Here is a 27,408-nt window from a genome sequence, read left to right on the forward strand (position 1 = left end):
ACAAGATTCCATGCCCATGGCCTCTCTCTAGTTGGACTAACGTTTAAAAATCTCTCACCATCTTCTTCTCCAACGAAACCCCTCTCCCCCCATCTTCTCATGTCCTAACTTTGAAACAAACAATAAATAACCCATAAAATCACCCCCTTTTTCCACACTTTTCACCAATAATCTATAATGATAAATCACGACCCAACACTTGGAACACACTCCATTATTTTCTACTTGTTCCCCAAGTGTATTCCACATGCCAGTTAGTTATTTTTCATGATATATAATTGGTGGAAACTTCACCAAAATCATAGCAAATTGGCCAATGAGAGGGCAAGGAGAGATGGATGATTGGGGAAAGTGTGGCCAAAAGAAACAATAGTTTTTGTCTAAAGGGGGTGTCCTTTTTTTTGGTATAAACAAACCAACAATGTGATACCTACCGCCCCATTATTCTTGTTAAGTGGTTAAGAGAGTCATGAAAGATTTCTGATTACTCAGTGGCCACTAGTTGACTTGCTTTTCAGTGCTTAATCAAGGGATTATGAGTATGCTTTTTCTTTCTTTTTTGTTCATTTGAAGGCTCAATCTTCATGTCAATTGGATGTTAAATGTGGGTGATCCAAGCTATTGAATTAGAGTCCTTAATGGGGTTTCACGTATATGCATATGTAATCAAAAGTAGAGGCTAGGGCCATCCTCACAAATGAGGCTCTATGATTAGCTTGGTCATCAAAAGTTTTTGTTTGAATCATGCCTAATGGCGAAAAATAGTTAACAAATTAGGTCGGTTTGGATCGATTTTTAAATACTTTATAATATTTAATTTTTATTAAATAATTACGTATTTGAATTTGGATGTTCAAAAGCCCAATTTTGTAATTTTAATATATAAGTAGTAATACCGTCTTAAATGATTATTGTTCGAAATTGTGTTAAGCTAAAAATATAAATAATGGAGAAGATGACAATATTGTTTTTGTTTGATTAACTAAGTGTATGAAAAAACGGTTTGTTAGTGGGTGTTTTAAATGTCACATCTAAATCCGACTTTGAATTACTTAAATGGTATAACTTTCAAATAAAAGGATGATTAAAATGTATTAATGAAGAGGAAAATTATAGGAAATATCAACCAAACTCATTAAAGGGGGATTCAAAATGGAAAAAGTAAAAATCAATGGCTGTGATCGATGATCATTGTGCCATTAGATCTTGGATTCCCTTATTAGATTGGACCCACCACCAGCAGAAAATATCCACACACAAAAAAAAAATAAAAAATAAAAATAAAAATACAAGAAAATCCAAAAAAGAACAAAAAAAAAAAAAAAGTCATAATTACTGAATAACAGAGTATAAGGCAGAAGCTGCCATAAAATGCCATATGTCTGACTGTTAAATCTCCGCCCTACCTTCCTTATCACACTCCACACCTCTCCATATCTCCTCTCTTTTTCTCTGCTCTCTTCTTTTCTCTTCTCATTCTTCTCTCGAGCTTCATATTCTATCTCTTCAATGGTGAACATCTCTCCATTATCATCCCCCCTCTGAACCCCCATCCCCACATCCATCTTCGTACCACTTAACAGATACTAGATATTTATAGCTTAGCTGTTCGTTCTGTTGGAGCTCTTTTATTCAGAGCTTTAATGGCGGATTGAAGACCCTTTTGATTGTCTGTGTCAAGAGTTTTCAGCTTAATCTTCTGAATCTTCTGCTCACTCTCTGGTAAGATTGAATGAGAATTTTCTTTCCCCCACCCCCCTTCGAGCTTCTTTGATTGGTTTAATCAAGTCTAGAGTATGTTCGTCGGAGGGCGTTGGATTTTCCTTTTTCCAATAAATACTTGATGGGTTATGCTCTAAACCTCTTTTTTTTTTTTTTTCGATTCATTTTTTTAAGCTTTTTTGATTTACTTAATGAAGTTCATACTATATTCTTTGGTGGGTCTTTGGATTTTTTTTATTTTTTATTTTAAATTTATTTAATTTAAAGTTCACAATTTGAGATTTTTTTCTATTGGTTTGATGAAGTTTAGAGTCTTTAGACCATATTCTTTGGTGCTAATTTCGAATTTTTTTGATAAATACTTGATGAACATTAATAAAAGAATATTCAATATTTCAGCTCATTTGGTTGAGGAAAGGTTGAAAATGGCCCCTAAGAGTGGACGTGGAAAGCAAAGGGGAGACAAGAAGAAAAAAGAAGAGAAAGGTATTAATTTATTTTTTTACTTAAATCTTATTTAACCTGTAATTAACATTAATTAACTTCTTAATCACATGTTAATGTAATTTTGCAGTTCTTCCTGTCGTCATGGATGTCACCGTCAACCTCCCCGATGAAACTTCCGTCATTCTAAAGGTTTGCTCATTTTCTACATTTTTGGTTAACAACCTCTTTTTGAATAAATAAATAAATAAATATTTTTAATTTTATATAAAATTATATTATATATCATTATATTTTCCGAAAAGCAAAAGGTTTTTTTTTTTTTTTTTTTTTTTTTTTTTTTTTTTTAAGATTTTGATATACAAATAAATTTGTATTTGACATTATCAAAAATCGACATCATGATTTGGATTTGTTGTTTGCATTCTAAATGATAAAATTTTTTCATATACTTCTATTATAAAGTCGTAGAAAATGACGTTTGTAATATTGAAATAGTCTAATTTTTACGTTATATTTTACATAAATTTTGTTTTTTTTTTAAATAAATTATTATAAGAAGGACACACACGCTATGCGTATAAACAAATAAATGGTTGTAAAAGGTTGCGTAATTGGACCGGCCGAAATCTGCGGACATGAGTTGTGGATGATTATTTGATGTTATTGTATTTAACTCAAATTTATCAATATTTTTATATATTGAAAAAAATGAATATTTGGGCAGGGAATATCAACGGACAGGATAATAGATGTTCGTCGGCTCTTATCCGTGAACACGATAACTTGCAACATCACCAATTTTTCGTTATCCCATGAGGTAAATTATGATTTTACCCTAGTTTTTCGTGGGGATTTTAAATTTGAATATGCCATGGAGGGGTATCATTGACTTTTTGTTGTTTATTTAGGTGAGAGGGCCGGGATTAAAGGACACCGTGGATGTTGCAGCGCTGAAGCCATGCGTTTTAACTTTAGTAGAAGGTACTCCATGTGAAACGACGTCGTTGCGTCGCATACTACGTCGTTTTATCTTCACTGAACAACTCACTCCACTCATTTTTTTTTTTCCATTTTCGACTCTACGACGTCGTTTTCTGCTTCGCTGAACAGCTAGCTCAGCCCATCGTTTTTCCGTTCTTGGTTCTACGACGTCGTTTTTTATTCTACACTGAATCACTGACTTCAGTCATTTTTGGTTCCTGCAACAGAGGACTATGACGAAGACACTGCAGCGGCGCACGTTCGAAGGGTTTTGGACATTGTAGCCTGCACTACGTGCTTCGGTCCTTCACCGTCCGATGCTGGCAAAAATGCCCAGGGTGCGCAGGATAAGAATTCCGGCAATAAATCGAGCAAAGCTCTGGCGAATGCCAAGCAATCATCGTCGTCGTCGCCGCCGCCTACGCCATCGTCGGCCAATGAAGGAGAGGGAGAGATGAGCAATTCCTGCCCTAAGCTTGGGAGCTTCTATGAGTTCTTCTCTCTCTCGCACCTCACGCCTCCTCTGCAATGTAAATATCTCTTTCGCCTTATTCCTAATTTGCGAGACTCGAATCGGTGTGTTCTAGTGGCGTTCAGACGCTAAAACGGAACGTTTTAATGCGAGAACGGTCGTTCTATTCATGGCTGTCGTTGTTGGCGAGTGCATAAGTCAACAACGAGTGAAATTTAGTGGCAAACCGAATCTATTATGCTTTCAGATTTAGATTGAGTTCCAGTACAGCAATGGAGTATATGAAATTAAGCTTTAAAAGGAAAACAAAAAAAACTCTTCTATTCTTTGGTTTTAAAAAAAAGAAAAAGAGAAAGAAAAAACCTGAATTTTTAAGAATTATGTTTTATTGTTTGTTTTATCCTTTTTAATATTTTGTCATATTTACAGAATTGGGTTGCGAATTTTTAAGAACCATGTTGAAATGCAACCATCAGAGATTTATTTATTTATTTATTTTAAATTTTAAAATTTTTCAGAACGACATCTTTGTTTCATGTTCTTTGAAAATATGAGGCAATTTGGTCTACTATCAACACAAGGAAAAAATAAATGCTTTGTTTTTTCGTTTTAAGAGACAGAATAAGAAAATTTCAATTTTTGTTTCCTTGTATTTCTAAACGTCCGTCACCAAATCCTAAAAGCAGAATTGAATGCAACAATTAAGCATGGTTTTTTAAAATAAAAGTTTCATTTTTCAAATAGCACCTTAATTTCTTGTTCTATTAAGGCAATTTGGGCTACTATCAATTATTAATCATAGACACTCAGTGGGTATCCCATGAATGTTGCAGTTATAAGGAGAGCAAGAAAATGGCATGATGATGAGATTTTAGTGCATGATCATCTTTTCTCGCTTGAAGTAAGGCCCTCTGACAGAACCATTTTTTAAGTTTCAGTTAGTGCTTTTTTTCTTTCTTTCATTTCTATTTTGGAAAAATCCTCATGAGCTGCTTTGCTCATGGGTAGGTGAAGCTTTGCAATGGAAAATTGGTTCTTGTTGAAGTCTGCAGGAGAGGATTTTATAGCATTGGAAAGCAGCGGATTTTATGTCACAACCTTGTTGATCTGTTACGACAACTTAGTAGAGCCTTTGACAATGTTAGTTTTGTTAACTCGCCAAACTTGGGTTCTTTTTGGTTTAATTTTCTCTATACTTGTACTTTTTCTCTTGGGTTATGTGCACGTTTGTGTTTGTATTTCGGGCTATGTATAACCTATCAAAAGAATAAAAGGGAAAAAAAAGAATAAAAATTCAGACCATGTATATGCTAGACATGGATCTTTGAACAATTTTCTAGTCTTGTCTCCTTATAATCCAATAAAGTTGGAGTTAAACATGTGTCTAGACTCAAGTGATTTGGTGGAAGTATCCCGAGATTGAGCTTCATGTCTAGTTCGTAACATTGTTTCATCCTTCAGAAAAGTCATACTTTTGGATAGTTCTTTCTTGTTGCTTCCTCTTTTTGGTGGGTCTAAAATCTGATTGAAGTTCTATCACACATCTTATTTATCATATTTCAGGCTTATGATGATCTCATGAAGGCATTTTCAGAACGCAACAAGGTACATGATCAATGCACTGATTCCTGTGTTCTGATGAATTGACTCTTTTAATCTAGCTATGAGGTTTGACCTTGCAGGATATATCATTTCATGATATAGTTTGTGTTGAATTTCCTTTGGACTAACTACTTGCTATGTTCTATAACCAACTTCCTACACCCCCTGCAGTTTGGAAATCTCCCTTATGGCTTCAGAGCCAACACTTGGCTTATCCCCCCTGTTGCAGCACAGTTACCAGCAATTTTCCCTCCTCTACCTGTGGAGGATGAAACATGGGGAGGAAGTGGAGGTGGTCAAGGAAGAGATGGCAAAAGCGACTTGATACCCTGGGCTAACGAGTTTTTGCTTCTTGCATCTATGCCTTGCAAGACAGCTGAGGAGAGGCAGATTCGAGATCGGAAAGCATTCCTTCTTCACAGCCTGTTTGTAGATGTTGCCATTTTCAGAGCCATTTCGGCTGTGCAGCATGTAATGGGAAAACTAGATTTGACCCATTCATCTGTAAACAGTGAAATTCTTTACAGTGAGAGAGTAGGGGACTTAACCATTATTGTCATGAAAGATGCTACAAATGCAAGCTGTAAGGTGGATACTAAAATTGATGGGATTCAAGCGACTGGAGTGGGGCAACAGAATCTAGCAGAAAGAAACCTACTGAAAGGGATCACTGCTGATGAAAATACTGCTGCACATGTAAGATAATTTCTGAAAAAAAGGATCAATCAGTAGGACTGTTCCTTGAATCCAGAATATTTTCTTTTTGAATTAGTATATATGAAGTGGTTTCCGCTAAAATGGTTGAAGAAAATTTTGCATTTTGAGTGCAGGATTTTGCCACTCTTGGTGTTGTCAATGTCAGATACTGTGGGTATATAGCTGTGGTTAAACTTGAAGGGAAAGAAAGTAGCAAAATGGATACTCATTTTCAAAGCATTGAACTTCTTGATCAGCCTGAAGGTGGTGCCAATGCCCTTAATATTAACAGGTTTTTGTCAAACCCTACAACATGTCACTGAAGTATCCTGTGTAAGCTATGCTGTTCTCATGTTTTTACACTAGAAGTGGAGATATTCATCATGAACTTGTGAATATACTGTTACAGTTGAGGAAATCTTACCATTGGGTGGATTATTGGATTGCGTTGACAATTGAGAATTGCTTGGCGCCTTAGGAACTCATTATTCATGGATCTAGCCAAGGTTTTATTTTGTTTATTTATTTATTTTGTAGAGAATGAGGAAATTATGTTAGTCCAAAAAGAATTTGTAATATTTCTTTTTCTTTTGTTTGAAATTTTTGTGAACATGGTGGAAATATTTACAATTATCTTACAGAGTCCAAAATTATTGTGTCAATTACATCTAGGTTTCTACTGAAATTGAAACTTATTACCATGATCTCTCACCTGGGAGAATTCTGTGGCTAAATCAAGTCATTTTCTTAGTGGTCCTAATTACTTTACTTTATCATCAATAATGTGGCAAATGTTCTCAGAAGATAAAAGATTGGGTTTTATCCAATCTCGGAGTTCTTTGGGATGTACTCATCAAAGGGTGGGTTAATTTACCCTTCATGTCGTATGAAGCTTATTTATAGAATGTTGTTTATCCCAATGCTGTTTACTATTTTCTATGTTCACTCTTCAGCTACCGCTTCCCTTCATAAGAAAAGAGATGTAAGAGTTAAAACTGCATAAAAGCTTATTGACAAATACATTCCTCCATAAGTTTGTGCTGTGCCTGTGCATGCTCCTTAATCTGTACTTCTCCTTTTGATCATTGATGTAGTTATTCATATTTCTCACTCTTACCTTGTTATTTACAGTTTGAGATTGCTTCTTCACCAAAGAACAGCTTCAGAAAACAACAAACTTGTACAGCATTCACAAACACTTGAACACGAAGAGCTCAGTGCTGCTCAAGCTTTTGTGGAGGGACTGTTGGAAGAAAGTCTTGCTAAGCTTCAGGAAGAGGAAGTAGAAAAGCACATTTTTGTGAGATGGGAACTTGGAGCGTGCTGGATACAGCATTTGCAGGATCAAAACAACACAGAGAAAGATAAGAAACCATCTACTGCAAAGACAAAAAATGAGATGAAGGTCGAGGGACTTGGTACTCCTCTTAGATCTCTTAAGAACAATAAGAAAAATTCAGATGGCAACAATCTGAAAATGCAGTCTGAGAAATCAAAAACCCCTGCAGAGTGTGTTATTGGGGAAGCTGAAAATTCTACACTGTCCTCAACAAAACCTCAGCTTGAAGCTAATGCAAATGAAAATGAACTTGCACTGAAGAGGATGCTGTCTGATGCAGCTTTTGCCCGGCTTAAACAATCTGAAACTGGACTCCACCGAAAGGTAATATTTTGTCAATACCATTGGAGGTATAAGCTCCTTCTTTGTTCAGTTTCCTGTACTTATCCTCCCATGTCTTTGACAGTCTTTACAGGAACTAGTTGATCTGTCCCAGAAATATTACAGTGAAGTTGCACTTCCGAAACTGGTAACCACTGAATAATATCTGATTGAACTTGATTATGTCTGCATGAAAATAAGGTTGTGGTGATTTCTGTTTCTGTGTCTGCATGAAAATTGTCCAATTCAGGTTGCAGATTTTGGTTCATTGGAACTCTCACCAGTGGATGGTCGGACGCTGACCGATTTCATGCATACTAGAGGTCTTCGAATGCGTTCTCTGGGACATGTTGTAAGTGCTGTACTCCCCTAGGTTTTGATTCCTTTACATGTTTTAGTAAAGTATTTCTGCATCATAAAGAAACTCCTAATTTTTATCTCAATTTATTGATGCATTGCAACCTCTTGAACTTTGGCAAACTGTGTCTGCATCAATTGTTAATTTGTTATTTGAGGTCACAGTGTTGGACAACTAGGCATCCTTCTGTCTATAAGTGTGTCTCCTGTAGCTATTTTCCAACCTTGTTTATCAAAAAGGTTTGAATCAATCATCACCAGTTACCTGCAAAAATTACCCAAACAAACACTTTTGTTTGTTTGGGTAATTTTTTATCTACCCCCAGAAGTAAATATCAATTCCTGCATGGGATATGTAAACAGTCGGAGACTCAGAAATTTGAGTCATAGATTGACAAGTCATCTGTTTCAGTGTCCTTTCTGAGAAATGGGAAATCTCATTGAGATTTATAATTAGGATTATAGAGATTACACAGAATTTATCAGCTTTTTAAGGTTCATTTCTCCATTTAAAACATTGTATTTTAAGAAAGTATCTTTACCATGGTGTAAGATGGAGTATCTGTGACATTTTATGTCCTATGAGGTAATTTCATCCATTTTGAAATATTTTAACAAAAGGAATATATTGAAGTAGGAACTTTTACTGAACTAGGATTTCATCATTTTCTTTTGTTGGACTTGCCTGTGGGGTATTTGCCCAACAGAAGGCATGTCAAGCAAACATCCTCTGCCCATGTCTGATGGTACTTCACTTGTTTTGAAGTGTCCATATAATATTGTTCAAAATTATGAAATATTACTATACATGGGTTTTTTTCCCATCTCAAATAATGCTTGGTATTTTTTCTTTACCAGGTTAAACTTTCAGAAAAGTTATCACACGTGCAGTCACTTTGTATTCATGAGATGATAGTGCGAGCTTTTAAGCACATTCTGCAGGCAGTAATAGCTGCTGTTGTTAATCCTGAGAAATTGGCTATGTCAATAGCTGCTGCACTGAATCTGATGCTTGGGGTTCCTGGAAATAGAGAATTAAATCAGTCATGCAATGCTCATCCCCTTGTGTGGAGATGGTTGGAGGTATTCTTGAAGAAGCGATATGAATGGGATTTTAGCACATTAAACTACAAAGATGTGCGGAAATTTGCAGTTCTACGGGGATTATGTCATAAGGTATTTTGGCATTGGCCTATGTGTTCCAAAACTTTGAGTATGCCCCACATTCTTTTATATTGGATATGTGGGTTTTGTAGTTTTATGATTTTAAACATTATATCATGGGTTATTTATATAAATTTGAAGAATGCTTCAGTTGTGTTGAGAGAATGGAAAAAGAATTACGAACTTACTTAGGATATTTATATCATGGATGGGCAGCAATTATATATATTCTTAAAAGCAAAATTAATTTCTTTCCTAGTTTAGGGAAAATCTTTTCAGGAAATGAAATATATTAAAACAAATATTTGTAATGCTTAGGAAAAACTCATGGATAACAGGTCTTCTTGCTCACAGTGGAAATGAGGGCTGACGATTCTGCCTTTTTCTTTTTCAGGTGGGAATTGAGCTAGTTCCAAGGGATTTTGATATGGATTCTCCATACCCTTTCCAAAAACTTGACGTTATTAGCTTGGCACCAGCGCATAAGGTGATGAACAAACTATGCTATTTGATAGAATAATAGAACACATTGTTTCTTATCTTGTCTTACAAATAATTAAACCATTCAATAATCTGGATTTAATTGCATTTCTTTTTCTTTTCAGCAAGCAGCATGCTCATCTGCAGATGGACGACAACTTCTAGAATCATCAAAAACAGCTCTAGATAAGGGAAAACTTGAAGATGCAGTCAGCTATGGGACAAAGGTATTTGATTTAAAAGTCCATCGGTTTGTCATTTCTATATGTAAACTACCAATCGGGTGCAGCAGAAAAATCTTTGTTTGCCTGTTCATTGGTAAATTAATATGCTACCTTTTGTATTTTTGTGGTTTTTGAAGGCTCTGGCAAAGCTGGTCGCAGTTTGTGGTCCCTACCATCGAATGACAGCAGGAGCTTACAGCCTTCTTGCTGTAGTTTTGTATCATACAGGGGACTTCAATCAGGTCCATTACGAGTCCATTTTGTCTTGGTGTTCATGGAATCTTCTCTGTTATAGAATAATAAATTTGTTGTCTTTCTCAATGTTCTGTTAAACTATTTCTAGAAATGCACCTAATAGATTTGCCCTTTAGGCTCCAGTCACTATATAGGCATCTAACCTTCAAAGATATTTGGTGTTTTCCTTTCTTTGAGAAAGTTTACATGATATGTGTTAGAGTTTGGTGACCCAAATTCTATTTGGTCCGATCCAAAAAGCTTGCAGTGCGACATATGTAGTAAAGAAAAATTATGAGATTTTTTGGGAGGTTTGTGGTGGTAGTGCAGGGATCAGGTTATGATGTTTATGCGTTGGTGTATAGGATTTAGGGTTATGATGTTTATGCCTATGTAGTAGTCGTTCGAATCTCTCCCCTTTTGCACCAATTTTTGACATAGTGGATTTTTTTCTCCTTTGCCTATGGTTTTCCCATCTAGGGTTTTCCATGTAAATCTATGCTGTTTTTTTTTTTTTTTTTTTCTTGTTGCCTATTCTCATTTTTCCATAACTATATGGTTAATTCAAGAGTTGTCCCAATTTCAGGCCACAATTTATCAACAAAAGGCGTTGGACATCAATGAGAGAGAACTAGGACTTGATCATCCAGACACAATGAAGAGTTATGGAGATCTCGCTGTGTTCTATTACAGACTTCAACACACAGAACTGGCTCTCAAGTATGTTGGTCTTGTGTAATGCACTATTGACTTTTCATGTATTATTCATAAACATTTGTGCTTTCTTGCTTGAAATTTCAGCAGTCAAGTTATATTGTTTTTCCCTTTTTTGATACTTATCATTTTTTTGGTCCTACTGGAACTCAAACTTGAAACCTCCCTTCTTTATTGTTGTTGTCATTTAGTTTTTTTTTTTCACTAAATAAGATGATATTGTCATTTATTACTGAGAGTCTTGACATGAATAAAAGGGAAATGGCTATGCCAATTAGTTTTTTTAAACCTTCATTCTGACACTGTTAGAATGATAATTTTGTTAAGTCAAGTCCCAATTATATGCAGTGGAAAAAATTGAGGAATTTTATTTGACTAAAGATTATGAAGGATGTTGAATCAAAGGTTTGCACTGATATGTAAATACTATTGGAGCACTGATATAAGAATACATCCACCTTTGTTTGACTTGCCAATGGCATCTAATATATTTCACTTGTTTAGTTTTCTGTGCACCATTTGGACTGTACTTTAGAAATAATATATTAGCTTGTCTTCCATATTACTTGTTGATCTTCTAAACAGCTTCTAATCAATTCTCTAATAGTCGATAAAGCCATATGGTTCTGTCAATAGAGAATCTGGTGTACCTATTGGATAGATTAGAAAGTGCATTGGTTACAAAGATGCTGACACAAAGTTTCACATGACGCTACTAAAATATGATTGTTATTGATCTGCTGACCTAAAAGTCAACCTGGTAGTATGGTCACATATATCTAGTATGTCCTCCTTCCAGGACTGCTTATATCTCTTTTGCTTGTTCATTTCTTTTTATTTAATTGTTTGATTCTTTTAATATCGGGCCTTTTTGTCTTTTAGGACTGCTTTACATGCAGTATACTGATTATTGGATGCATGTAGTTGATGGGTTTATCAATAATGTCATACTAGTTTGTGCTCTAGTTTCTTTCTTATGCTAGGAACATATGTACTTACCATTAGGATTACAGGAGGAACTATTGCTTCTGTAGTGATTCCATTTTGTTCTATTAGGTTTCAGCAACATGCTTCACTTTTTATTTTGTTTGAATGCTAAATCATAGGTTTTTTTTTAATTAACTTGAAAATAACATCCCGTCTAATCATAACTTTTTCTGTAAGTTATCATGCTTTTGCCAAAATGTTTTAAGCGATGTAAGACACAGAATTCTATACTAGCCTGTTTATCCATGGCCTTTTTGCTTCCATTTGATTTTTACCCCTGGCCACATTTTTCATTGATCAGATATGTAAAACGCGCGCTGTATCTTCTGCATCTCACTTGTGGCCCATCTCATCCAAACACTGCTGCGACATATATCAATGTGGCTATGATGGAGGAAGGCCTTGGACATGTGCATGTGGCCCTCAGATATCTTCATAAAGCTCTGAAGTGCAACCAAAAGTTACTTGGTCCAGATCATATTCAGGTTCCTCCCTATTGTAGCTTCTTCCTGTCTTTTATTTTTTTGTTTATTTTTTTTTTCCATTTATAATATAGTCTTTTGATTTATAGTTGATGATGGAATGAAATATTTTATCTAATGTGAGTTGGAACATGGATTACTTTGATATATTGAATGGGAACATGGTGTGTGCTTACTTTGTGGTATGACAAGGGTAGGCTCATTGAACACTCACTTTGAATGTGGTTGGTTCGAAAGTGCTTTTCTTTTTTTCTTTTTTCCTTTTTTGGTTATTTTTTAAATGTATCAAGCACTTTTAGTTCATAATTTTCTCAAAGATGCGTGGGAGCCTGTTATTAAATAATGAATTATGTAGAGTGTAACTGTGTAAGATCAAGTTTAACTATGTGCTCTTATTGTGCTCAAGTTTCTGCCTGCCCCCTACCCACAACTCTGTTATTGCTGTTGTAATTGTTTTATTAGAAGGAAGATAATTCATTGCATTGAACTTGGTGAGGACAATGAAGGATGAGAAATCCTTCCAAGATTTACAGAACTGATAAAAAAGGAGCCTGGTGTGCTGTTTTTAATACTATTTTTATTTTTTCAGTTGTTATTAGTATGGTAGTACTTTTACTACCATTACACTAATGGACACTGCCTTGATATCTTTTAATGGAAGTTCTGTTTGTGTTTATTATGACTATGCCAGAGTTTCTTATTTGCCATACCATAGAAGGGGTGTAATTGTAATCTTCCCTGTTTTAGACCCAATAATCTTATTTGCTATAGTATAGGATGTTGAGCTTGTAATGGTTTTTCCCCTCTTCATTTTTTTCCAAAAAGAGCATCTCTTTTGTGCTTAACTTAATGGTACTAAATGGCTTATTAGCTAGGGGTTTTCTCTTAGGATCTGATTCTCCAGTACAGATTGAAGATACATATTCTGCACAGTAGGGAATCAGTACTGTTTATAAGCATAATCTGTGCCATAAGGCTAAAGCTATCCAATGATTCTATTGGGGTTGCTTCTGCTCAACTGTAAGCTTGGGGCTTTGCCTTCTTTCCCAAATACAAACTTTGTTTAAAAAAAAAATTAGCTATATAAACATCATCTTGGACATATTGTATATTTAAGTAACAGATTACAGTATCTCAGAGGATTTCATCTGAATTTAGAAGGGAAAAATTATTTTGGGCCACACTTGTGTATATCATTCCTTTGGAGCTAATTTCCATCTCTTTTAATGCTCTCCAGACAGCAGCAAGTTACCATGCAATAGCAATTGCTCTATCATTGATGGAAGCATACCCTTTGAGCGTTCAGCATGAGCAAACAACCTTGCAAATTCTCCGAGCAAAGCTGGGCCCTGATGACCTGCGTACACAGGTATTGAGTCCAAGATATCCACAAATCATAAATTTTCTTTTGGAAGCATTTATGTCCCTTGCTACTTAAAGTAATAGCTCATATGCATGAATTATTATTTATTAAAGGTACTAGCTATTCACACCATAACATGGATTTTACATGGTTTATCTATAAAATAACTTAGTTGGCAGTGCTAAGGATTGAAAGTAGTTTGATAGTTAGGATAATTAATGGCCTTGATTTTAAATATGGAGTCCTGTCAAAGGAATGATTTGAATAAATGAGCTTGTGTGCTGCATGATGACGCTTTCTATATCATCTTTTTGAAGCACGTGTGATGATTCTTTTTAATTTCATTCTATTCAAGTTTTGTCATTTGAAAATGGTTCTAAGTTCTGTAATGGAATGCTGTAGGATGCTGCTGCTTGGCTCGAGTACTTTGAGTCAAAGGCTTTTGAACAGCAAGAAGCTGCAAGAAATGGGACTCGAAAACCTGATGCATCCATAGCCAGCAAAGGCCACCTAAGGTATGCCATCATTGTCCTTGGCAAGATTGACCTTTCTGCAATTGATCATGCATAAGAAGTTGATAGGGTGCACAGTTGCCCCTGCTATTTTGATGATTCATCATACCATTGGGTTGCATTGTTATTAGTCTGGTTCATTTTACATTTCTCAATAAATATAAAAAATAAACTATTTTAAAAAATTATCATATGGGAAATACTAACCTAAAAATATTTGGGAAAAAAGGTGTCCTTGCTATAAATGTCACCTTGCAAGCATCATGAACCTAAACATTCAATAGGCTTCACTTGGGTCTTCTTGTTCCAGAGAACCATGTCAAAAGGCTGTACTTTCCTGGCTATAGTGCTTTTTGAGGAGTATCTTCATGACTGAAAGGCTGACACAGGGTATTAGAACAATAAATGTGGTAAAGATGGCCTTTAGGAATATTCTTCAGGAGGACCCCATAGACTGGTATCATTACTAGCTATATGATACATGTGCTTGATAGAGGTTGAAAATTGGCATGGGTTTCTTTCTTGCACATAAACTAATGTTTCCTTGCTAATAATAGTTATGATATATTTTACTTGGCAGTGTATCAGATTTGCTTGACTACATCAATCCTAGTCAAGATGCCAAAGGAAGAGATGCTGTGACAGTGAAAAGGAAAAGCTATATCGCAAAGGTATATTGTTTTTTCCCTGTAGGTTGTTCAAATTATTTTAACCCTTAGCAAATGGGAAAGAGATCTGGAATAGGCTTAAAAAAGTTTTTATTGACTAATATCATGGCAAGAGGAAGATTGACTAATTGCTGTTATTTGTTGACCCTTCAAGATTTGTCTGCATGTCACCCTTTCACAGCCTTAGTTCAATTGCCAACAGCCACTAAAGGAAGGTTGGTAATGTAATCAAGCTACGTTAAATGACCCAATCAGTGAAACTGCTGCAGTAAAACTCCTCTGGCTAATCTTTTGGCCCATTAGTGAGCCTTCCATCTAGCCTAGTTTGTGGCCCAAAGCCAGCTCAGCCATGGGCCAGAATCTCAAAGGAGGCGGCTTGGTTTCGGGTCAAAGAGGGGTAAACAAACAGTGAGCTGCTAAAATACCCGAGACATGCATGGGGACAATTTTTCACAAAACCAACAAAACATTTTCTCCAATTAACATGTCTTTTTTCAACCAAGAAAAACAAAAGAAAAAAAAAAGGAAAAAAATGAAAGAAGGAAATTTGTCCTTTTTGCAGTTTTGGAGGTCAAACATTCAATTCTCTAATGATGGTTTCTCTTTTTTGCTAGTTTTTTCTAAGAAGCAAAATTGCCCACCCTTCAACATAATTAAATGACAGCCAAGATGCCTATTTTGAAGCCCTCATGTCTATGTGCGTGTATATACCTGTAACTTTAATCTCATTAAACTATTTTGAATCTTTCTTTGCAGGTTAAAGGGACATCCTACCAAGATTTCAGTTTAGCAAGTCCTGAGGATTCTCCAAAAGATACCCCAAAGGAAACTTCAGATGAAGAAAAACAAATACCTGAATCTGGAGGAAGTGTAGATACAAATCATGAAACCAGCTTTGCTTCAGTTCCTGCCGAACAGCCTGTTATGGATGAGGCTTCTGGGGACACGCCGAACATTGGCAATGAAACCTCATCCGAAACGAATGCTGAAGGAGAAGATGGATGGCAATCAGTTCAAAGGCTGAGATCAGCTGGTTCATATGGGCGGCGAATAAGACAGCGAAGAACAACTATCAGCAAGGTCTATAGTTATCAGAAAAAGGATGTGGATACTGAATTGGACTATAGTCAAGTTAAGAATACTTATCAGAATAGTAGGTATTACATGCTAAAGAGACGTACAATATCTGCTGGCAGTACAGATTACCACACCTCAGGCTCCTCCCCAGGTACTAAATTTGGGCGCAGAATAGTTAAAGCTGTTACATACAGGGTGAAGTCTGTGCCATCTACTAAAACAGCCACAAAATTAGAAACTGGTACAATTTCTGCACCAAATGACATGAGTCCAATTTCACAGAAGAAATCAGTAGTGAGTCTTGGAAAATCTCTTTCATACAAGGAAGTAGCGCTGGCCCCACCTGGTACTATTGCTAAGATGCAGGTGACAGTGTTCCAAAATGATATTCCAGATAACCGGCAACTTGATGTTGGAAAACCAGAAGTGGAAACCAATGAACCAAGTGAAAGTACAGACTCGATGATTACAGAGGCGGTAAATATCAATGCAGAGGAGAATAAGATTTCTATTTTACATTCCAAAGATTACTTAAAAGATGAAGTTGAAGTTGTTGGAAAGAAAAATGAAACTCAGTCAGGTGATGCAATCGGAAATATTCCTTCCGAGATTGTTTCTAAGAGCGTGGAAGCTGTTGAATCTCATGGTGCTGAGGTTCAAGAGGTGGTACAGGGTGGTGTCAAAATGGATGGCAGGCCAAATTCAACTGATTCTCCTAATGAGGAGCTATCTGAGGACCCTAGCAGTTCTGAGGCCAATGGAAATTCTCCCTCTGCCTTGCAGGGAGTTGAAAATTTAAAGGACAAACCATCAGTTCTGAATTTAGGTGATACTCGAGAGTTGCCCAATAAGAAGCTGTCTGCATCAGCAGCTCCGTTCAATCCATCACCAGCCATAGCACGTCCTCCACCAGTGGCCATGAATATTACTCTCCCTTCTGGTCCCGGTGCCGTTCCAGCTGTTTCTGCTTGGCCATTGAACATGACTCTTCATCCAGGGCCTGCTGCTGTCTTGCCTGCAGTTAATCCAATGTGCTCCTCTCCTCACCACCCATACCCATCACCTCCTCCAACCCCAAACATGATGCACCCATTACCTTTTATGTATCCTCCTTATACTCAACCCCAAGCAATACCGGCCAGTAACTTTCCTGTGACTAGCGGCCCATTTCATCCCAATCATTTTGCTTGGCAATGTAATATGAATCCTAATGCATCAGAGTTTATGCCTGGTACAGTTTGGCCAGGCTGCCATCCAATGGAGTTTTCTATCATTCCACCTGTTATTGAGCCAATTTCTGATCCCATTTTGGAGCCAAAAGTGCAATCTGGTAATTCTGAAGGTCTGATTTCGGCTCCAATCCTGCCCGAAGAGATTAGCAATGGGGGAGAAACTATTAAGGAAGTGAATCTTCTTGCATCAGAGGCAATGGGTGATGCAAATATAATACCTGTGGTTGGCTCAGAAAATGGGAAGGAAATTGCTCATTCAGATCCTTGTACGGTTGAAAGTTCTGGGAAGGAACAACTGGGTCACAGTAACAGCCCAAATGAGTGTACTGGAATCAGTAGTGAGAAGAAGATTGACGGTGAGAAAACTTTCAGCATTCTGATACGAGGGAGAAGAAACCGAAAGCAGACTCTGAGAATGCCGATAAGTTTGCTCAATCGACCATATGGCTCGCAATCTTTCAAAGTTATATATAACAGAGTTGTCAGAGGGAGTGAAGTTGCCAAGTCAAACAGCATTTCTTTGAGGGAAGAGAGTGCAGCTGGTGCTGTGTAACCCGCAGATTTGTTGTTCACAGACCTTATGGTCGCAGGATGGTTGAGAGAGAAAGAAGGTTGCATTCCTCATTTTGTCAATATACAAGTGGCAGGATAATCTTGGAAAATTTCTTGTATCATGGTCACAACTTACCTATCAGTGTTTTGATTACACCAACTTCCTGGAAAATGCAGGTTAGTTCCCTATAATCAAAGCCATCACTCTATTTATTATTGATTTTTTATTGAGGAGAAAATGGTAGCTCATAGGATGGTGTTTTATTTTTATTTTTATTTTTATTTATTTATTTATTTATTTTAAAATTTCCTTCACCATGGGTTCCAACTCTCTTGCTGGAACCTTCTGGCCACAAACTATAAGTGACCAAGCTGTTAAAACATTCTAATCATCACATGGGATATCCATATGGTCTCAATGCAGAATATTTTGATTTCTCAGGCTACTATTCCAACATTCAAAAACCAATACTGCAGGTGCTTTTCATTTTACTTCATCTTGGGTCTAAATATAAACAATCATGCAGGAAAGGAGACCATCTTTTTCACATCAGGTATCATCCTGCTATTCAAGTTTTGGTTCTGTTTGTTAAATTGTTCTAAAATTAGTATAGACTTACAGCGATTACTGGGGATTTCTGAATTTTTTATGCACCTAGAACACAGTTTCATAACTGGAACTACTGTTTGTATCTATAGTTGTTAACTCGTAAAACATATTGTGTATTGTTTTCCATTTTTCTGTATCATGTATCTTGTATTGTGTATCGTAAGTTTTTTTATATGGTGAAAAATAAATAGAAAAAATATGTATGTGCGAATATCTATTGAATGGATTATAGAGTAATATATAACCAATTTTATGGAAGATAATGGAATCTAAAGAGTTAAACTACATCATATCATATGAAAACATTGAATGATAAACTTTTGACAAGTTCAAATTAGCAAAATATAACTTTAATATGTAAATTCATCACATAATCCATAAAAATAAACTTCTTCAATTTTTAGCTATAATTTTTAGTTCCAAATTTTGACTAGGCATATGCACTTATTGTGTTGTTATATATGTGTGTGATCTTTAAATTTCTAGCTTTTTAGATTTGTCGTCATTTCTTTTCCCCTAAAAAAGAAATTAAGAAAAAAACTAATATATTAAGCAAAAAATTTTATTAACTAATTACCATTATTTTCATTATCAACTTTCAAATGAAAATTTTTCAATATTCACTGTAAAGATAAACTTGACTTTTAATATAGCATTTGACAACAAGAATGCAACTTTTTAGATAAAATTATTTTACCTATTTCTTCTTTTTATGATCAATTTTTAATCTTTTAGTATATTTTAAATAATTAACATAATAAATTCTTTTTTAAAAAAATTTAATTTAATTTTTTTTAAATTATAGAAAATAATTGAGGATGTCATGTATCATTATATCATAATGTCACGTATCATTGTATCATAATGTCATCTATCATATCGTATATCGTAAGATATGCCTTAAAATAAGATACAAATTATATTTATCAAAAAAAAAAAAAGAAAGATACAGATTATGTATCGATTTCCATAAAAAATGTATCATATCATTGTATCGTATCGTGTATCGTAAGTATTTAACAACTATGTTTGTATCATGAATAACATCAATGCTTTAAACATTAATATTGTTTCTCAGTCGTCAATCAGGGCCAATTTGGGGATCAAAATAATGTGAGTTCTTTGGTGGACCTTTTCACCTTGTATTTATATAACGATTGTATAATCCTTCATCCCATCTAAGCTATTGACATATTTCTTTATCATATGCTTTCCAAATTGTTACTCCTTTTTCCTCTAATATATAATGAAAAATTTGTTAAGGATATTAAATTTTAAATAATTTTTGTTATATTTGATTTTCCTTTGTCCTTTCCATGGTAAATCAACAAGTGAATTTGTGATTCTTTCATAATCTTTTTTTCTTTCCCCAGTTCTTTCTGTGGTCTACTGAAACCTTGGAAATATGCATTTGTATTTTTGGATGTTAAATTAGGTTATTTGTATATTATCATGCACTGATCAGTGGTTTTGCTTGATATGCAGGTTTATATAGGAAATTTACTTTCTGGGATTTGAAGAGGGGTCTTTTTAAGGTGAAAACATTGATTCTTAATTTAGTTAGAAAATTTTGGTTCACAGCAATAAAAAAACTGAGGATTAGTTTCTTTTTTCTTGGTTCCCACGGCGACTTTAATAATTAATTTGATTTAATTGTATATGACTTCAATTCCTTTTTGATTGGGATTGATGAATTGTCTTTGGTTACTAATAAGAGGAAAGAATTCAGTACTGCTTCTGCCGATCTGTTTTGATATTGCTTTTGCAATACAACAATTAGAGAACGGAAAAGGGAGATCATATTTCCAAACAGAGAATTGGAAACTGCATTAAATTATTGAACTGAGAAATTTAGGGCATGGTTGAATGAAAATAATTATTTTTATGTTTTCAAGTATTAGAAAGGGCTTGTGTTTTTAAGAACAGAGGATGTTTGATTCTGATCTTAAAATTTTCTGAAAATATAAGGAAATATTTTTGGAAAACAGTTTTTTGAAAATCTGTTGCCAACCACGTTTCTTTGCAAAAGGGGGGAAAAAAACCAGAAAATGCATTAGGATCTTCATTCCAAATGGGGCTTATTGATCAAAGAGGCATTGTTTCTTCAGTCAGTACTATTTTGTCTTAATAATTAGACGTAGCTTCAGTGAATTCCAATTATATCTCACTGATTTCTATGCTTTAGAGCTTGATTTTGTTCATCCTTCATGGATTTTCTTTGCTCTGTTTTACTCTTGAGAATATGTAGGAAAGGATATTTTTTCTTCTTTGTTTTTTTTTGCGTGTATAATAGGATCTTTTTTGGAGTGGTTGCAGTAAGTAGATATGAGATGAATGAAATACACACACAAACAAGTAAATATGTGCTAAATGATATATATGTTGCAGCTTGCTAAGTAATAGTTTCTACAGAAGCAAACGAAACATTAACAAAAGAATTGAAACTATGCTCATGCTAACAAAATTAATGCTCGATAATCCCAAATGAAATTTCATTTGGCTGCCGAGAAAACTAAACTTGTAACTCAAACAAAGCTTCATCACTCTTGAGTTTCTGTGGATGTAAGTTTTTCATGCTAGAATGGCCTCAATTTGCAAACCCTTATCTGCTTATTACCACCATTTTTCTACCATAAGACATTCCAAACCACTTGTAAATTCCGGTTCAGTTCAGATTCTGTTTAAACTGAACCTGAATGCAGTTCATCGCGGCTGAGGTTGAGTGTAGAACAATTCCTGACATGCAAAATCTAGAACCGACCCTTCTTTAGGTACAGATGAGAGTAAGAATCTAGAGAAGACCTTTAATGGAGTTCTTGAGTTTTGATTACATGACCGGATTCATTTGGAAGGCTGGGTTCTCATTGAGCTTCTCTGACTTCCTCATGAACAACAATACTTCCAGGGCGAAAACTGAGATTAGAACTGCACCTAGTAGAAATCCATAGCTTATCTTCCATGAATTCCCAGCATTTCCAATTTGGATCCCTAAAACTATATTCAAAGCTCCCAAAAACAGGGCAATCCTCCCAACCCAGTGGTGGTACCAATTCCAATACTTTCGAGTCTTGGCCTCATGGTTTGGTCGTAGAAAGAATGCCATTACCTGAAACCCAACCCAGAAATACAGATTAAAAAAGCGCAAATCAAAGATGAGAGAAACCTAATCATCAGATGAGGGACAAACCTGAAGAATGCTAAGTGTAAGAACAAAGATACCGATGCCCCTGTGTGTACGTACATGGGCATGGATTTTGTTATAGAGTTGTGTTCCAGCTACCACAGTCGCAAGCCCAAAGATGAATCCCACAAACTGAATAGATATGTGAAGATAAAACCATAGGGGATCCTTATGTCTGAAGTATCTAGCTACAATTGCCCCACAAGGAAGGAATAGACCCCAGCCAACTATGCCCAATATGCCATGATTCTTCTTCAACTCGACAACACCGTTGGATCCAGTGGATACAGAACCTGTGACACGAGCGAAAATTTTCATGTTAGTTGTGTTTTTTGAACTTATAAAGAGCCATTGGGTGTCCTTTTCTTAGTGCCACAATAGGTCAGATACACCTATATGCTGTTGCTGCTACTTTCATCAAACTTAGCCGCATATGTAGCTTACTTTGTACTTGAAGAATGGAGATGAACAAACCTGCAGAGAAGTCGAACAGGATGGTTGTTTTGTCATCATGGTGCGTTAGGTGGTTGTGGACTGGATATCCACTTCCAAAGGCTAATAGGATGGGCTGGTGAGTGAGGCGATCTTCAGGCTTAATCTGAAATGCCATGTACATTGTAGCCCCATGAAGAGCAACAGCAGAGGGAATTTTAGTCAGGGGTAATTCCCCTTTGTCGGGTATGACTTGAGTTGTTTTTGTGCCTTGTAGGTAGTATTGTTTGATTCTTGCGTGACCTTGTTTGTTGAACCATCCCACAATTGCACTGGAACCCACCATCATCCCATCTCTTGAAAACCCTATTCCCACCCATCCAGTAGTGTATACTGCTGATAATATAATGGTCAAGACATTGTCTTTGTTCTGGGTGTACTGCAAAACAATTTTTCATGTTACTATATCAGAAAACTTGTAAAACTTTTGTGGGTCTAGCTTTAGCAAAAATTCCTGCCTAAGGTGGCTGATTTAGTTGATGAATCCAAATATTCAGACCAATCTCCTCTGCAGCTCAATGATTAAATTTTCCCATCTTCCAAATATCAAATTCTCAATAATGTACCTTACATGATGCTGAGAGTTTTTAATCTCCTTAAAATCATCAAATCCCCGGAAAAAGTTCCTAAAAATTTGATTATTCCAACAGAAAAAACCTAAGAAAACTCGAGGATAAAAAACGATGACAAGTTTCAAATTCCAATTCTTCTCAATCATTTAAATTCAATCAATTTGAAAGGGTATAATGGGACTTACTCTCACAGCAAAAGTATTCCAAACTGGGGAACAAATCATATTAGACATATTGCTATAAGGGGGTGGAAGAAAGGTGGATAAATCAGCTCCACAAAGATTGGATCCGCCTGCCTCGACCTCATCAGCCACTGCAAAAAAGCTCAAACTGGCCTGCCAAACAACAAAAAATCCAAGAAGGAGACTGATAGATGAAGCCCCAGATCGTGAATATGCCATGGCAATGGAATGGAAGGAGATCTAAGATAGGGTAGAGGTTGGGAAGAAGAAAAAGAGAGGTGGTGATTGTGTAGGCATCGAAGCAGTTGAGAGGTACTAGTTTCTTGAATATGAAGATTGAATTATTATTATCGTTTGCTTTGGTGGTGATGGAGGTGATGGGGGTGGTCATTGTTGGTGGTGGCGGGTAATCATCATTCCCGCCAAACCCTGTTGACACACCATCCAACCGCTTGGTTGTCTTTGTCATCAACTACTATTTGAAAACTCTGAATCAGAAAAAAAGGAAGAAGAAAAAGGTTTTATTTTATTTTCTGATTAGTCTAGAATTTGGGAATTCATGTTGTTGGAAATGGGCCAAAATGACATGGTGGTTTAGGGCATTATGGGTTTGGGACCAAGTCTACGGAGTATAGTTTTTTGAGGCTATGGTTTCATGAATTTAGTTTACAAACTAAGCAACCATCATTTCCCACCCCCCACTTTTCCTGGAAAAAAGGGGGAAAGGATAGGAAAAAATTTGTTGATTGGTTGGTATTCTAGGTAAATGACATTACAGATTAGGATCTTGTGAAATTCATGGACATGGGTTTTTAGCTTCTCAATTGCACTGCATAGTTATCACAATCACAAACAATCTTGGCCCCCAAAATGGTACAAAAAGCTTAAAACTTGATAAAAAATGGTCTATTTTCTTCTAAGAAGAAGGTTATCATACTTCTTTTGACAATTTATGTTTCGGGATCAGTAGGTTATCGGTCTTAATCCCAACTTCTAATCATATTTAGGAGTTGGTGGGGCTACTCTCTATTGGTTTTTATGGAACTTGAAGGGGACATAATCATCAAGCTTAGACTTTTAAATATTGCTTAGTTTGCTGGGAATACAATTGATGGATATGAACTTTTGAGTCCCCTCTTGTTTGTATCACAAGATAACATAAAGGTTTCTTTCTCTCCTTTGACATCTCAACTGAAATTGGAAAAGGAGAATTCATTATGTGGAATCCACCCCAAAAAATTTGGAACAAAGCTGACATGAAGAGGCACCATAATATGCAGTAAGAGATATTACTATTTGTTTTATTTCTATACCTTAGGAAGATAATATACCAATATATATAGTAGACAGTGGGCCTTGTTTAATAGTACTTCAATAGATAAATCTGGTTGATGTTTAGCTGCAGGGGTGACATTGATCCCTCCTTGTTCTTCCTGTCACTTGATTCACTGAAAACCCGAAAAAAACCCGACAAATTGGTATACTAGAACAAATTGGTTTTTCAGGGTATGACCTTGTTATAGATTGTATCTGAAAGTGCCAATGCGTTTATTTCACCTCCGCGTTGCTGCCATGGACGAAGTTTCTTGTGGAAGAAGCTCTAAAGAGACCTGGGCATCCTAAAAAAATGTTCTTCTCCACTCTCTTCATCAACCTTCACAATCCATTTGCTTTTGGCCCCTCTTCTTTTACCCTGAGAATGGCCTCCGTCTCCACCTCTTCCACTGCAATCGCTCTTCTGATCGGTGTCGTCGCTTCTCCCTATCATTGTCACCTCCATGCCTTTTCCAATGGACCTCACTTCAACCTTATCCTTCAGCCCTTTTACATGGCCTCCCAACCCTTTTTTCCCTCCCACCAGATTGTTTGCCACCACCACTGATCTTCTAGGGTTAACATCCAGTACATTCACCAACCTTGAATAGTTTTCGGTCTTGCAGTCGACGAAAGAGAAGTCTATCTTTTCATAGCTGGGCAACAGCTCATAGGGGTCGCCGGTTTTGAACTCCACCATGTCTCTGAGGCCCGAGTCTTTGATCACTTTGGTGGATTCGTCCAGGACTCGCTCAGGGAGAATACAGACCAACCGGCCTCCGGTTTGTCTGGCCGCCGCTGCTAGGGCTATGGTTGATGGAGACACCCCAGAGGTTACCTCAACTATAAGCTTTGCTTTCATGCCTGCTGCTAGGGCTGATATGAACTCATTGCTCTCCAGCTCCGGCGTCTTCCATGAGTTTTGCCGTCTCTTCTCATCGTTGCACTGCATGGGAAAACAATGGAAGTGGCAGCGTTAGCCCTAGCTACCTAGATGGCCACCCTCTAGGGATGATAATTTTGAAATGGCACGTAATATTATATAAATATTGCTAGATTGGCAGACTCGTTCAAATTTATAGTTAGGTTTTTATATAACAAAATATATAAATATTTTTAATTTTTAAGAAATTATTAGATTTTTTTTTTCTTTTTCTTTTTCCTCATGCATGATGGCTGAGAGAAAATTGAGGGTTGGGCAGTTCTTAATGATTATTTTTCATTGATTTATAACTTGTAAATCTTCTTGTTAAATTTAGAGATCCCCATTGTTGGGGGGAATCAAGAAACAAAAGGAAATTTAACCTAAGAAATAATAATAAAAAAAAAATCGCATCTGGGTTCCACATTGTAATAAATTAATTGATAATTTCTGCTGAAAAATACCCAAAAAAAAAAAGGAAGAGATGAAAGACCAATTTCCCTAATCATAAACAGTTGATTAAAGGAAATTAATGAAAATAAAAAATGTGGAAGAAATTAAAGCCTACCAGTTTGAGGGTATCAAGATAAGCATTGGTAGCAGATGATACAGACCATTCCATTACAAAACTGGGAACTAAAAAAGGGCACCTAGATTGAAGAAAAATGTGGAAAACTTTGGTTTGTGGAGATGAAATTTAATTGAAAATTGTTTGGATCTAGTTTTGTTTCTAGGGTTTTGCTTTTGAATTTTTTTACAGGAGGCAAATATGGAGATCTTGTCTTGGCTCCTATATAGATGGAACAAACCGTGGAAGTTATCTTCCTTTGCCAACCATACCGGAAATAACTAACTTTACCATAAATAGAAAACTTTTTTGAAAAAATAGCAAATAGTAAAGGAGAGGTACTTTACGTCTTTAGACTCAAGAAGCACAAATAAAAAAAAAAGAAAAAGAAAAAAAAAAAAGAAAAAAAAGAAGGAGGGATCAAAATATATATATATATATATATTAATTTTCATATGAAAAAGTAAAAGAATGTTAAGAGTATAATTTTGAAAATGAATTATGGAAAAATGCATCTTAAAGGAGTGGGTAATTTTAGATATAATATCCATTTGCAATATGAAAATTACTAGCATAATAATATTTTTGATATATGATGAAGATTGATATATGAAATTTTTGTCGAAATATGAGGAAAGAACATAAGACATAGGTTTAAATTAAGAATATAGATATTGTTATAACGTTCGAGAGCGTGATTTGATTTTTTTTTTTTGTTAATATTTTTTATATGATATTATATATTAAAAATAGATATAATTAATTGAATCACATTAAAAACTCGTTTGCTAGACAAATGGATTTCTATTTATTTCATCATAAGAATAAATGATTATAAAGTAATTTAACTCCTTGAAAAAAAAAAAAGTATATTTATGGGCATGGTGGCTTTGGCTCCTTGACTACGAAGGTTATTTTCTATACATCCATTGGTCTACTCACACTTAGGCAAAATCATAACAAGAAAGCACTTTTAGTCACGATCTCCCTTCTTGGGATTAATTATATACCTTGTCGGGTTTTATATATAGTCACATTCATTTTTCTTTGCACGACTAAAACCCTCTTTTCTTGATAAATCATTTGACGATTGAACACCATGCATCACTATAATAAATTAAAAGCTTATAACAAAACAAAAAATCCCCACATAAATTATGGCATCAACATAAATTTTACATATTTAAAAAGTGATTTCACATAAAAATAGTTGTGCAAATCAATCTTAATTTTCTCTTGCTTTCACATAGTACTAAACATATATATTGAAGGATACAAAGTTAGGATAAAACCAATCCGATATTCCTTGTACTTGGGCATTTCAAAAAGGAAAAAGTGAGTTAGGACTCGCTAATTTAAAAAGATATAAAAAACTTTAATTTTTATAAATCAATTTCATTTTTATTTATTTAAAAATATTTTAAAATATATGCACTTTTTCATAAGTTATATAATTATTTCTGAAATGACTATTTTACTTGTTATGTTTGTAAATTTAATAAATAAGTAAATACGTAGATGCTTAATTGTAAAGAATTGATGTCCCTTTAGTTTTAGTTTTAGTTTTTTTTAAAAAAAAATTATTTTATAATTTATTTTCTTTGGAAACAATGATTCTTAGGAATATTGAATAATAATAAAATAAGAAATTTTAAAAATTAAAATACTTAAAAATTCAATACAATGAAAACAAAAAAAACTTAATTTTTTTTATAAATATTGATTCCTATTGTATTTCTCTTGATATTTATATTTTTCATGAGCAAAGTGAAAGTGAATACTTTATTTTTATATTTTTAGCTTTTAAGTTTTTTAAAATTTCTTAGATTATGGTGGATGTCAAACAATCAAAGTTTTATTCAATTTTATTTAAAAAGATAAGAAGATGATTGGATATCTATATAATATAAAATATAAAATCATTATTAATTGGAGAATTAA

General features: G+C 35.2%; 3 protein-coding genes across 6 annotated transcripts; 1 reads left to right on the forward strand and 2 right to left on the reverse strand.

Annotated features, from left to right (window-relative positions):
- Positions 1-1,430: 1,430 nt before the first annotated feature.
- LOC117932814 (protein TSS) lies at positions 1,431-19,980 on the forward strand. 4 transcript variants are annotated; one of them, XM_034854148.1, is made up of 26 exons: positions 1,431-1,722; positions 2,122-2,208; positions 2,297-2,358; positions 2,894-2,986; positions 3,078-3,150; positions 3,378-3,680; positions 4,456-4,523; positions 4,631-4,762; positions 5,186-5,227; positions 5,396-5,920; positions 6,055-6,212; positions 7,052-7,583; positions 7,666-7,728; positions 7,831-7,932; positions 8,796-9,113; positions 9,496-9,588; positions 9,707-9,808; positions 9,943-10,047; positions 10,626-10,759; positions 12,042-12,225; positions 13,460-13,591; positions 13,988-14,100; positions 14,678-14,768; positions 15,522-17,803; positions 18,051-18,180; positions 19,722-19,980. In XM_034854148.1, exons 2-24 carry the CDS (start codon positions 2,148-2,150, stop codon positions 17,625-17,627), a joined length of 5,592 nt encoding a protein of 1,863 aa, XP_034710039.1. In that variant the 5' UTR covers positions 1,431-1,722; positions 2,122-2,147; the 3' UTR covers positions 17,628-17,803; positions 18,051-18,180; positions 19,722-19,980. The 4 variants fall into 4 exon arrangements, with proteins under 4 accessions (XP_034710039.1, XP_034710038.1, XP_034710040.1 ...); XM_034854147.1 differs by having other exon boundaries at positions 18,069-18,180; XM_034854149.1 differs by having other exon boundaries at positions 18,104-18,180.
- A 609-nt stretch (positions 19,981-20,589) lies between these two features.
- Positions 20,590-23,327, reverse strand: LOC117932816 (cytochrome b561 and DOMON domain-containing protein At3g61750). The gene is made up of 4 exons (XM_034854151.1): positions 22,667-23,327; positions 21,892-22,288; positions 21,424-21,710; positions 20,590-21,342 (listed from the first exon to the last, which is right to left on the reverse strand). The coding sequence occupies exons 1-4, from the start codon at positions 22,880-22,882 to the stop codon at positions 21,064-21,066; spliced, it is 1,179 nt and encodes a 392-aa protein (XP_034710042.1). The 5' UTR covers positions 22,883-23,327; the 3' UTR covers positions 20,590-21,063.
- Positions 23,328-23,938: 611 nt separating this feature from the next.
- Positions 23,939-25,685, reverse strand: LOC117932817. Its single transcript, XM_034854152.1, has 2 exons — positions 25,468-25,685; positions 23,939-24,923 (listed from the first exon to the last, which is right to left on the reverse strand). Exons 1-2 carry the CDS (start codon positions 25,519-25,521, stop codon positions 24,264-24,266), a joined length of 714 nt encoding a protein of 237 aa, XP_034710043.1. The 5' UTR covers positions 25,522-25,685; the 3' UTR covers positions 23,939-24,263.
- Positions 25,686-27,408: the final 1,723 nt, after the last annotated feature.

This window comes from Vitis riparia, chromosome 15 (assembly GCF_004353265.1).
Source record: "Vitis riparia cultivar Riparia Gloire de Montpellier isolate 1030 chromosome 15, EGFV_Vit.rip_1.0, whole genome shotgun sequence".
NCBI lineage: Eukaryota > Viridiplantae > Streptophyta > Magnoliopsida > Vitales > Vitaceae > Vitis > Vitis riparia.